This window comes from Ursus arctos, unplaced genomic scaffold, assembly GCF_023065955.2.
Source record: "Ursus arctos isolate Adak ecotype North America unplaced genomic scaffold, UrsArc2.0 scaffold_31, whole genome shotgun sequence".
Lineage (NCBI taxonomy): Eukaryota > Metazoa > Chordata > Mammalia > Carnivora > Ursidae > Ursus > Ursus arctos.
The window spans coordinates 15,149,664-15,162,997 of record NW_026622997.1 but is presented as its reverse complement, the minus strand read 5'-3'; the positions used below and the strand labels follow the sequence as shown (position 1 = coordinate 15,162,997).

The window sequence follows — 13,334 nt, the reverse complement described above, 5'->3', positions numbered from 1 at the left end:
CCCGTGTTTCTGAAATCGGACTGGCTAGGCCTTGTCTTTTATAAGAGAGAAAAGTTTCCTTTGAGAATTTCGAAAGGAATAACCATTGACGGAACCAAACAAAGCCACCCAAACAAAAACAGAAACAGACTGTTCCAGCAAAGCGCAGGTGTCAGGCCTTGAGGAGTAGGGGGCCCAGCTGGCTGGGTGACAGGCGCCCAGAACTTCAGTCCTACTTGTCCGCTCAAATGGAAGCTTACTCCGTTAGAGTTGGGCTTATAATTTCAGTCTTGACCCTTGTTAATACCACTGCTTAAAAAAAAAAAAAGTAAAAAAGATGAAATTGGGTATTTTGTGAGAATTAGGAAGAATATGCCAAAACCTAAATCAAGCCAGAATCTGAGGTACTGAGACTTTTAAAATAACAGCATTTTTTCTCCTTGAATTGGAAAGGATCTTATTTTTAGGAACTACAAGGAAGCAACTAATACAGAATAATTTAAATGCTAAGCCATTCATAATACGTAAATCCTAACCAGTGCAGATAAGCTGAAAGAAATAACCTTTCATCGGAATTCAGATTTGTTTTGGTTTTTACCCTATTTTTATTTTTAACTGTTAGCTTAAAAATTGTCCTATTACAAAAATTCTTATTTGTCCAATATGCAATAAAATCATGAACTGTTTTAGATTATGTGCCATGTCAGAGACAAAGTCTTATTCAAGAATCCTTTTTTTTTTCTTCCCCTCTTTGAAATACATACATCCAACAGACATACCGGAAAAAGCCAGTGAAGAAGAATATGGAAGAGCCACCTGCAGGGAAAGAAGTTAAGAATGGTTTTTCCAAAGCCTACTTCACCGCGACTAACGGGGTCATCAACAAGAAAGCGCAATAAACGTCAAGTAACAGACAAAGCATATATAATAGCCTAACAGATTCGCTTGTTTTAAAGCAAAGACTGAATTGAAAGTTATATATGTTTTAGCATAAACTAATTTCTTTTGAGTTTATAAATCATTTGTACTCGGAATGTATTAATATATTGCTATGAGGTTAATCTGTTCCCTGAATGCTTCCATCAGCACACCGTGTCACCTCAGACACCGAGCTCTGTAGACCTCAGACCTGGTGCCACTTCTCTCTCCTCCTCCGCACAGACTGAACCCCTCACCAGAAACTCTCTAACGCCTTATACACAAACAAAGCCAGGAAACGTGGAGCCTTGTGTTCCAAAGCCAGTCTTCAAATAGTTTTAGTCAGATTAAAATGTTTAAAACAAAATGTTAATTACCTTCTAGCTACAGGGTCTGAATCTATATTAAGCAATAATTGCTTAGTCCTTATTAAGCAATAAGGTCATCTGTCTGTTCTATTAGGACTCAACCCCAGAAAATACTAAAATGGATTATAAATGGAAGACAGGAAAATCTAGCAAAACTTCTTTTAAGGTAGTGTCTGTCAAATTCCTATACTAAGTCTCAACTTAGTGACATGGGAATGAAATTTGTATTTTATTTTGACAATTACTTTTTCTAAGAAGAAAAAAATCTTCTGCCAAATGCTTCTAGCTCAGGGCTTCAGATAGGAGTCATTCCTCAGTTCTAATTTGGTTTCCGCGACTATTCGTATATTTGTGCTACCTCCTATGTTAAATCCCCTGAGGTTAGGTTGTAAACAGACACCTTGCTCAGTTTTGAAAGCAGGATTTAATCTGGCTGCCCAGTTCCTTTCTGATCAAGGAATCTTCCCTTCTCCCTAGAAGGATAAGCCGCTGGAATATTTATAAATCAGAGCAGTTGGGGCAACACAGACATTGAATTTGTCCACTATTTGTTGTAACCCCACATACCTGCTGGCACTCTTTGCAGGGTAAGTTTTGGAAAACGGGAAGAAAAAAAGGGCGATGGAAAGATTCCTACGCGGGGCTGGTCATGAGCCTCAATGAGAAGTGCCGATTTGGCAAACGGCACACCCCTCCCCAGCCCGGGGAACACGCTTTCTACGGAGAACAAGCACAACAGCAGAGGAAAGCAGTAGTGAATATATTCTTTTCCCTCCCTAAGTATTGGACTTTACCATATTAACTTGCACCAAGAATGGAAACAATATTTTTTGAAGCTGTGAGGAAGATTTAGACCCTATAAGACTTGTCACCTTTGACACTTTTTCTTTCCTACCCTCTCCTTAAAATAACTTGTAGTTCGTAATGTTGAGGTCAGATGTGCAAGTGACAGAAACGCATGCTCACCGCTCCCTGGACCCCGTCCAGTCTGTGCGGGAGTGCCTTTCCGTCCTCCTTGCTCCCTCGCTTTCTAAAAATTCTTTTCCCTGTTTAAAAAAGAGCGTGGACTCTGGTACGACGTTGAACGGAGACCCTGATGGTGTTTTCTCCCTTCTTGCTCACGTCCGCCGCCCTCTCAGGACCTGGCCCACGTGGCAGACGTGCGGTGCATGTCTGTACATGTAACATGCGAGGACTTGGTCCGTTTTTACTGAACACACATTGCTGACACCCACTTGCTCTTGGATTTATTTTTCTAAAAAGTTTTCTAAAACTGATTTTTCTAGGGTGCTTCATCCCTACCTCCTTCCATCCCATACTAACAGTATTGTTACGAGTCTCATTCTCTCCCAGAAATTCGTTTTAAAATAAGGGCTAGCCTCAAGTACGCCTCCGAGTACTCCTCTATAACAAAACACAGGTTGGACTAAGAAGACAGCCCCTCAGAGCAACTGGACTCCAGTTCAGTTTTAGGTCCCAAGAAAGGGTTGAGCATCTGTTCTCAAAGTGCATCCCGGGAGAAAATGAGAGCCAGGGAGAAGCCGGACCTCCCCGGACATTCGTTGTTTGCACCTGGTTCTCAGCGGTCAGGGAGCCTCTAACGTCTCCCCGCTCTGCGTTTACCTGCAGCTTGGGTGCTCTCCTGGACTTGGTATCAGCAGAGCAGGGAGGGAAGCCATCCTTCAGCAGAATGACCGAGGGCCCCAGCTGGCAGCAGAGGGCAGGGGGAGACCTCGCGGGTTGCAGGATGCTGTCTCCCATGGCGTCTTTATCTAGTGAAGCAAACCAAACACTTCTAGCCTTAAACCATTCAAGGGCTGATACAATTACACAGAGCCATGAAATCTTAGCCACCAAAACTGAATCAGGCCACTATTTTAACCCGTCATTAAGTGTTGGAACTTTAAAAAGCAGAATGTCTACACTTCATGTGATTTTCCTAAAACTGTTAAAAGCCAGCCTCTATACTGTTAGAAAAATGAAAACCTTTTGTTCTTGAATTTCCTTTTACTCATAATGAAAATATATAATACTATGAGCACGTTAAAAATTCCAGTTTTTTTTAAACGGAATGTTAAATGGAAATGAAGTGACCTTTTCAACCATCAAAATGATACAGTGAAGCCTTTAGACATATTGAGAGAGAAGGCCCTCCCTCTCCCCATCAGAGAGATATTTATTTGTAAGGCAAAAGGATACTTACTGTGATGGGCGGAAAAGCACTTTGTATGTAAGAGACCATTCTGATTCTTCCATATCATTTTATGATGTTTCTGGGAACTTCTTATTTAGAAAATAAGGATATCACTTTTTGGTTTTCCTTTGAAAATACTTAAGAACATAATATCATGATTGGGGTGGACAGGGAGGCAGGAGAAGCCATCTTTCTCTGTAGACAGATAAGCATTCTGTATGATTGTTGTATAATAAATTGATTTTTACACTAAAGCAAAGCATGTTGAGATTGTTCTTATTTGGTTCAAAGACATTAAAACGTGTGCCTGCATGGTATTCCAAATGATTTATTACTCAGGAATTTTTTTTAATAAAGGGATATTTTAGCAATTAATTTTAAATGTTTAATTCTTCATTTCAATAAGCAATGCATGGCCTTTTATGTAACATTACCCTTACATAGTATTCATATACCAAGTTAAGCTATTTCAGAAAATGGTTATTACAAGAAAAATTTAAGACCAATTAGACGAGCAGAGGATATAACGGTTATAGCGAGCAGAGTTGTTCTAGAGAATAACCCGAGGAGGAGCACTGGCCTGGTTGAGGGGACCGTGTTAGGCAGGAACCGTACCGAAGAAGCTCTGAAGCCGCAGACTCCCCCCCCCCCCCCCAGAGCGCCCTGACAGCGGACAGGAAGCTGCTCCAGCTCAGGAGTGGGATGGGAGCTGAGACTTGACCATGACAAAGCCCCACAGAGACAGACGTCAAGGTCGTGGAGCAGGATCACGGACCGTGCTGTTGTGTCAGTGTAGCGTTTGGAACGGTGACGTTAGAACAAGCCAAGTCCAAAAGATGTGCTCAACTCCACTTAGGAAATCGCTTAAATCCCTGGATAGTAACAGGGATGGGGCAGGAGGGGAAAAGGGAAGGGGAGGTTTCAATTTCGAGGGGGTTTCAATCTCGCTATCTGAATGGGGACTTGAGTTTTCAGGCATGGGGACGACAGGACATTTTCAAGAGCCTCTTCTTAACCCACTGGGACTTCATTTTAAACAGTGGGTAGAATCAATTCATGCTTAAAAATAAATCCTTCTGTCTCTAGAGCAAGGCCTAAGAATTTGTAGCAAAGTGAAAGAGCTGTTTATACAAGGTAAGCATTCACCCAAATACATTTCTTAGTTTATATAAAGAAAACTTCAGCGGGCGTTTTTATTACGGCGGGCTTTTTTCAAAATCAGTGACATTCACACACGTAAGGAAGAGTTCTGTTCCAAGGCACACAAAGAAATCAGCACACTCACGAGACTACAGTCACCTAAAATAGCCCTTGACCTTCAGTAAAACATGACTTTTAGTCACGGAAAAGGGTAAAAGCGATTGATTTGTAAGTCCTTTTTCCTTTTTAAGAAACTCTGTGCAGGGAGCACTGGAATATCAGCAGGAGGGCAAACAGGTTGTAAATGCGGTCATCAAGGATCTTAGGAGCCCCTCACTGGGAGCCCATCGTAAAGGCGCCTGAGGCCAGGTCACCTCTGGCAGCCTGGGTGAGGCCACGCTCGCTCCAAGCTCCTGGCACCTACCTACCTTTGCGGTTGGCATGCACCACAGCCTGCAGCCCGGGGAGGAGACCTGTGCTCTCCTATTTGCCAGCCCCAGTTAGTTCTCCCACATCTGCCTTCCGCCGATACAACTAGCTGACCTCTGAAGGCATTTGGGTCTATGACTCCCGAGCATTGAACAACAAAAGGAAAAATTTTGCAGTTTTGCCTGGGTTGATGTCCTATACTAAGAGGGAAATAAACTTCACATTCCTTAACAAGCATTAGAAGTTGCAATTTCTTGGGGCGCCTGGGTGGCACAGCGGTTAAATGTATGCCTTCGGCTCAGGGCGATCCCGGCGTTATGGGATCGAGCCCCACATCAGGCTCCTCTGCTATGAGCCTGCTTCTTCCTCTCCCACTCCCCCTGCTTGTGTTCCCTCTCTCGCTGGCTGTCTCTATCTCTGTCTAGTGAGTAAATGGAATCTTAAAAAAAAAAAAAAAAAAAAAAAAAAAAAAGTTGCAATTTCTTAAAGATTTAAGCACCTCTATCTGAGCTAGCCCATGTGGAACTACCCGCCACCGCCTTTGTTTTTTTTTTTTTTTTTTTTTTTAATGTAGGATCTTATTTGAGAGAGAGCATGCAGGCATGGGCTGGGGGCAGGGGGGGAGAGGGAAGAGAGGGAGAAGCAGACTCCCAACCAAGCGGGCAGCCCATCGTGGGGCTTGATCCTAGGACCCCAGGGGTCATGACCTGAGCTGAAGGCAGACGCCGAGCTTAACCGACTAAGCCACCCAGGTGCCCCAGCCTTCATTTTTTTAAAGCTAGCTTAGTCCTATGGGATTTGGATAAACTCCAGAAACAGTAACGTTCACTTAAATATTTGTCAAATCTACCTTGTCCGGTGCTATGTATTACGTAGACATAAGAAGTGATCCCAGTGACACCTGCCCTTAGAGTTCAGAGTCTGGTAAAGTAGATGGAGAAACGTTTAGTTATAAAATAATGGAAGTATTAAATATAGCTTACCAAGAAAACCTAGAAAACTAAAAGGAAGCAATACCTGAGCTTAGTTTCAATGGATGAGAAATTCTCCATATAGATGAGGGGGTTTTGTTCAAGAAAATTCCAGAGGTTAAACCCCTGGATTCCAATGGAGTCCCCAGTCCCTCAGCAAGTATCGGAGTGCCTCCTATGTGCCAGGCATTGCCCAGGGTTTGGAATGAAATATAAAGAGAACAGGGGGCGCCTGGGTGGCACAGCGGTTAAGCGTCTGCCTTCGGCTCAGGGCGTGATCCCGGCGTTATGGGATCGAGCCCCACATCAGGCTCTTCTGCTATGAGCCTGCTTCTTCTTCTCCCACTCCCCCTGCTTGTGTTCCCTCTCTCGCTGGCTGTCTCTATCTCTGTCAAATAAATAAATAAAATCTTAAAAAAAAAAAAATATAGAGAACAGACAAGTTCTCTGCATTTAAGGAACTCTTGTCTAGTGGACATCTCCTAGAGGGAAGACGCAGTTACCACGCTCTGTAAGACATCTGTTTATGCTGTTAAACATGTCTGGGCTCACAGACTCCTATCAAATACGTGGGAGCCCCAACTATGAAGCCTGAGACCCCTATTCCAGACCAAGCTCACAATACCTGGCTTGAGAAAAGCAGCAAAAACCACTGAAACATCACTAATTGTGAATTATACTTTTGAAGCATATTTTAGGTTCTTGTGGGAGCAAAAGGACTACTGCCCTGTGTATTAGGGCCCAGGATTTCAGCAGCAGAACCGCTACAGAGTTACCCACACATACGCATGAAGGGATTCATCACAGGGATTTGACACTATCCAGTTGTGGCTGTGATTAAGTACCCTCTAAAAGGCTGTTGTCATCCTATCTAGTGTTAGGGCTCAAAGTCCACCAGGGGGGGTGAGGCAGTCAGGAAGGGAGGATGTGTAGAGAATGGGGAGATCAAGAGTGAGCTAGAACTCACGGCGTAAGCTGGAGCCCACGAGAGAATCTACAGATTCCATGCAATCTCTATCAAAATACCAACAGGATTTTTCACAGAACTAGAACAAATAACACTAAAATTGTATGGAACCAAAGACGACCTTGAAGGACAAAAGCAATATTGAGAAAGAACAACAGAGCTGGAGGCATCACAATTCCAGATTTCAAGCTATACTACAAAGCTGTAGTAATCAAAACAGTATGGTCCTGGCACAGAAACAGACACATAGATCAATGGAACTGAATAGAGACACCCCCTCCCCAAATAAACCGACATTTGTATGATTAATCTATGACAAAGGAGGCAAGAATATATAATGGGGAAAAGACCATCTTTTCAATAAATGGTGCTGGGGAAACTGGACAGCTACATGTGAAAGAATAAACTGGACCACTTTCTAACACCACAGACAAAAATAAGCTCCAAATGAGTTAAAGACCTAAATGTGAGACCTAAAACCATAAAAATCCTAGAAGAGAGCACAGGCAGTAATTTCTCTAACGTCAACGATAGCAACATTTTTCTAAGTCTCCTATGGCAAGGGAAACAAAAGCAAAAATAAACTACAGGGACTAATCAAAATTAAAAAAAATTTTTTTTCATTTATTTGAGAGAGACAGAGACAGACCACAAGCAGAGAGAGCTGCAGGCAGAGGGAGAAGCAGGCTCCCCACTTAGCAAGGAGGCCGACAAGGGGCTCGATCCCAGGACGAGCCAAAGACAGATGCTTAACCGATTGAGCCACCCAGGCATCCCCAAAATAAAAAGGTTTTGCACAGCAAAAGAAACCACCAGCAAAACAAAAAGATAACGCATTGAGTGGGAAAAGATATTTGCAAGTGATTTATCTAATAAAGGATTACTATCTAAAAATATACATATATACAAAGAACTCATACAACTCAACACCAAAAAAACCCCCACAACAATCTGATTAAAAAAAAATCAGCGGAGCACCTGAATAGAAATTTTTCCAAATAAGAAATACAGATGGCAGACAGACACATGAAGAGATGCTCAACATCACTCATCATCAGGGGAAATGTAAATCAAAATCACACTGACATATCACTTCAGGCTATGAGATTGGCTAAACTCAAGAAGAGGAGAAACAGCAATGTTGGAGAGGATGTGGAGAAAAAGGAACTCTCCTGCATTTTTGGTGGGAATGCAAGCTGGTGCAGCCACTGTGGAAAACAGTATAAAGACTCCTCAAAAAATTAAAAATGGAAATACCATATGATCCAATAATTCCACTATTGGGGGCCTATTTACCTGGGGAAAACGAAAACACTAACTTGAAAAGAAACATGCACCCCTGTGTTCATTGCAGCATTATTTACAATATCCAAGATGTGGGAGCAACCTAGGTGTCCATCAACAGATGGTAAGGGAGATGTGGCGCAGCAATATATACAATGGACTCCTGCATGGCCATAAGAAAGGATGAGATCGCGCCATTTGAGACACAGATGGACCTTGATGATATTATGCTAAGTGAAATTAGACTAAGACAAATGCCATGTGATTCCACTCATAAATGGAATCTTAAAAAAATGAATAAATGAACAAAAAGCAGAATCAGAACTAAAAATATAAACAGATGGTTGCCAGTGGGGAGGAGAATGGGGAGGTTGGGCCAAATGGGTGAAGGGGGAGAAGGAGATACAGGCTTCCAGTTATGCGATGAGTAAGTCATGGGAATAAAGAGCAGAGCGTAAGGAATACAGTCTAGGATATGTGATAGTGATGGGTGGGGACAGATGGCAGCTACACTTGTGAGCATAGCATCATGTATAGAGTTGTCAAACCACTAAGTTGCATACCTGAAACCAACGTAACATTGTGTGTCAACTACACACACACCAAACACACACACAGAGAGAGAGAGAGAGAGAGAGAGAAAGAGGCCAGGAGCTAATCCGCATGGACGTGGGGTGAGCATCACAGTACGTACTGGGAAGAGCCACCATGGAGGACGGAAAGTTACAGTGCAGAGGAATGCTGGAAACCACAAATGAGGCCAAGGCCACAGCTTGGTCCCAGAATTCACTGTGGTGGGCACAAGGCTGCTCTCAGTTGAAAGGAGGTGAACTCCGGTCCAAGCTGCTTTCCGTGTTGGTGTAATTGTCCCCATCATACAGCTAGCTCCTGGAGGCCCTTGACAATAACAACACAGAATCTTCAGCACCACATACAGAGTTTGGCCGTGCATACAGTTAGTGCTCAATAAGGATTCGAAGACTAAGACAGTGTCGAATGAAGACTTTCTGGGGAACATTCCTAAAGTGATATCTTCCAAAATCTCAAGTTGGTGTTTGCAACTTCCATCAACTCATCCTCAAGCTTAGCTCTTAGAATCCTCTCCCCGTCATGAGCTAGCCCACCTGCTCCCTCCTTCACACTGTGTCCTCGGGGAGGCCTTTACTGCTGTGAAGACCTCCGCTAGATGGCATTCGGTCTTCCTACTACTAGTGGATTAATCTTCCTAAGCCACTATGTTTGTTTCTCATTCTCTGCTAAGTCGTCACTGACGCATTCTCACCAAGAATAAAGTCCTTCTAATCAAGACAGTAAAGGCAGTAAAGGCACTCAGTCTGGGCCTTAATTTCCACTCATACTCCACAGTATTACAGCCTCCAACACATTCTGCACGCCTCTGCCTCTGTGCCTCGAGTCTCGTTAGTCCCTCTCGGCTAACCCTAGAAAAATCCTCCCCAGCCTTCAAGAGCTCAAATGGTGCTTCTCCTCCAGGAACCTGTCCCTGATCAACCCACAAAAAACGACCTCTCCCTCCTCACACCCCTGCTGGTGCTTAGTTTACTCCCCATTTATGGTGCTTGTCACACACAGCCTGGAGATTCTTCAATGACCTGGTGCCTTAAGAACAAGTTTTTACTGGCTAAGATCACACCTCACCCATCCTAACCTCTACCACGTGAGCTCACTGAAGGCTTTGGAGAGTACAGCTCCCCAGTATATGTTTACCCATTACCAGAAGTCCTATATACTCTTCAGATGTCCTTCATCGAAGACCGTCAATGTAATGGCACTGAAATCCACAACACGCCAGGTCACCAGGAATCGTGAGCCCTACACTGGATATACCCAAATGAAATGAGGTTAATTAGACCCTTTGGACCTAAAGAAAAAGTGCTCTTATACTCTGTAAAGTTTACAATAATATACTAAACCATAGCTCGTTAAAAAATCCTAAATAGAAAAGATGACACACTGGGGTTGCAAACATTTGTTCTGACAGATTAAATACATAATGCATAAGATATATTATGTCACTAAGTTATACTATATAACGAATAAACTGTGTTCGGTTTGCGGTCTTCAACTGTACTTACCCAATTTGTGAAGTTACTTTGTAAATGGCCTCGAATTAGGTAGATTTTATAAATAAATGCACTCAACTGCATATGCAAGCGTCATGCACGCAGACTTTATTAGAGCATTTAGTAATTATCACATGAGCTTTTCTCCTCTGCTCAAGCTGGCGGTTCTGTGAAAGTGCTGAAGAAACTAGAATATTTGCGGATCAAGTGAAATAATAACTATTTCAAAATACAACGCCACTTTCATCTGAGTGCTTTTCATCACAAATGAAATTCTCCCTCAAAGAGATGTACCAAATAGCATGGATACAGATGTTAAGATTTTCTTTCCCCCACAAAGCTTGAGGACCCTTCTCAAATAAAAATCAATTTTACTTTGAAATCATTAAAAAAAAAAAAAAAAAAAAGCAACACTCTAAGTTGGTAAACATCCCGAACTTCCTCTTTTCTGACCAAAGTTTGTTGCAGAAAGTTAACTTTTGTGAACAAAGGGACAATAGCACAGCTGTAAACTACCAACATAATTCTGTTCTATTATAACTCAGGGGTCCCAGTGGGAGTGAAGCAAAATGCATCAGCCAGAGCTCTAAAGAACCACTGAGCGGCCCAAGCCAGCGTTGTCGTCCTCCGGCGGCTCAGACGGCTGGAAAGAAAATACAAAGAATGGTAGTTAGCAGAGCCTGCACCACCCACCTCTTGGTCCCCCTTAGAACGCAGTAAGCCGACACGAACGTCACGACACTTCACCAGCCACACCCTAACTCAGATATGCAGTAAAGTTGCATCTTTGCCCAGCAGCCGCTGAAGTCAGTGCACTGGGTAAAAGCCGGCCAGAGTCAAAGTCGCCCTCAAAAATGGGCTCCTGGGTGGCTCAGTAGCTTGAGTGGCTGGTTCATGATCTCAGGGTGCTGGACTCGAATCCTGCATTGGGCTCCACGCTCAGCGAGGAGTCTGCTTGGGATGCTCTCTCTCCCTCTGCTCCTCCCCCTGCGCACATGTGCGCTCTTCCTCTCCCAAATAAATGAACACCTTAAAAAAAAGCCTTAATGTGCTGCTTCGATGATGTGCCTGCTATCTCTCGATAGTCAAACACAGCAGGTTATTTTTTCTTCTAACGTTGGAGAAAAGACAGGTATTTCTTGGGTGGAATACTAGAGGCAGTGGCTGGGCTGGCTTTTGGGGCCACGCTGTCTGAAAACTGTGTGTTGTTAATAACTAGACTGGGACTGAGCCCAGTTCGAGCCTCATAAAACAAGAGGTAGATAAGAGCTGATATCCAGGAGGAAATAGATGTTCCCAGCCTAATGCAAACACTAGGTCGCACGCTCATCGTAAAGCATGGCAGGCAGAACCACCTGTGCAGGGGCACCTGGGTGGCACAGCGGTTAAGCATCTGCCTTCGGCTCAGGGCGTGATCCTGGCGTTATGGGATGGAGCCCCACATCAGGCTCCTCCGCTATGAGCCTGCCTCTTCCTCTCCCACTCCCCCTGCTTGTGTTCCCTCTCTCACTGGCTGTCTCTCTCTCTGTCAAATAAATAAATAAAATCTTAAAAAAAAAAAAAAGAACCACCTGTGCAATTGAAGTTATTCCTTTGTTTTCTCCCCCTCTGTTCAGCACGTGTAATTTGATTCCAGCCCCACAGAATTACTAGATACCCACTCAACATCTGTTCTCCCTTTCCTATTTACAGAACCCCCCTTTTTGAGAAGACAGTAACAGTCAAATTCTCCCCATATTCCCTTTCCACTATGGAGAGCCACGTGACCCCGTGCAGGTCAGTAAGGTGGAGACAAATGTCTGTTGGTTTGGGCTTCCATGGAAACTTTTATTAATTTAGAAAAAAAGGAAGCCGAAGGGCGATTCTGCTGGCACACATCTGTTACCTTTCACCTATCCCCTCTTCCGACCTTGAGTGTAATAGAGATTCCAGAAGTAGAACAATCACTATAAAGCCCAAAGCCAAGGGGCGCCTGGGTGGCACAGTGGTTAAGCGTCTGCCTTCGGACTCAGGTCGTGATTCCGGCGTTATGGGATCGAGCCCCACATCAGGCTCCTCTGCTATGAGCCTGCTTCTTCCTCTCCCACTCCCCCTGCTTGTGTTCCCTCTCTCGCTGGCTGTCTCTATCTCTGTCAAATAAATAAATAAATAAATAAAATCTTAAAAAAATAAATAAATAAATAAAGCCCAAAGCCATGTGAATGATGGCTGAGCAGGAAGCTCAAAGGACCTGGTCTCTGACGGCCCCTGAATGCTACCGCATCACCAGCCCTGGGCAACATACCTCCCAACATACCTCCCCTCTGGGTGCTGCTGACAGGGGGACATAAAACCCTGACTGGGTTTGCTCCTGAGCCTGATTCCTGTTACACGTGACCAACTGGAACACGTACATTTAATTCACACGTGATCCAATTCTCCATTAGGGCTGGGAATTAGGCTAATATTCTTAACCCAGATTAGTCTTTTTTTTCTATATCCTCTTTTCATACTATTTTGATTTGAAGATTTGCTATTTTTGTTTTCCCAAAATAGTAATTTTTTTTTCCTGGGGTGCCTGCGTGGCTCAGTTAGTTAAGTGTCTGCCTTCAGCTCAGGTCATGATCTCGGGGTCCTGGGATCAAGCCCCGTGTCAGGCTCCGTGCTCAGCGGGGAGTCTGCTTCTCCCACTCCCTCTGCTCCTCCCCTCTGCTCATGCTCTCTCTTCCAAATAAATAAAATCTTTTTTAAAAAATAGTAATTTTTTCTTCATAATGAAAGTAATTCAAGATGTATGTAAAAGGATATTCACTACAGAGTTATTTGTAATAATAATTTAAAATAACCTGGATGGGCATCAACAGGGCATCAAATGTATAAGTGATAGCATGTCCATAAACTACAATATTTTACAGTTAATAAAAAAAAGTAGATCCATATTATTGACTTGGAAAGGAATCCTACTTTTATTGCTCAGATAACAAAAATATGCCCAATATTTAGTCTAACATTTGTGTTACTTAA

The 13,334-nt window shown here is 43.3% G+C and overlaps 2 protein-coding genes across 5 annotated transcripts in view; one reads left to right on the top strand and one right to left on the bottom strand.

The window, feature by feature from the left end:
* ELOVL2 (ELOVL fatty acid elongase 2) overlaps positions 1-3,713 on the top strand; it is a 66,827-nt gene extending 63,114 nt beyond the window's left edge. For both annotated transcript variants that reach the window (XM_044388743.3, XM_044388744.3), the window contains exon 8: positions 753-3,713. In XM_044388743.3, coding sequence (XP_044244678.1) covers positions 753-878 — 126 coding nt within the window. In that variant the 3' untranslated portion in view covers positions 879-3,713. The remainder of the gene's footprint in view (positions 1-752) is intronic.
* A 6,703-nt stretch (positions 3,714-10,416) lies between these two features.
* Positions 10,417-13,334, bottom strand: part of SYCP2L (synaptonemal complex protein 2 like) — a 147,764-nt gene continuing 144,846 nt past the window's right edge. For 2 of the 3 annotated variants that reach the window (XM_057305082.1, XM_057305083.1), the window contains one exon: positions 10,417-10,974. The gene's annotated coding sequence lies outside the window, so the exon portion shown is untranslated. The remainder of the gene's footprint in view (positions 10,975-13,334) is intronic. The other variant, XM_026511485.4, reaches the window with a different exon arrangement.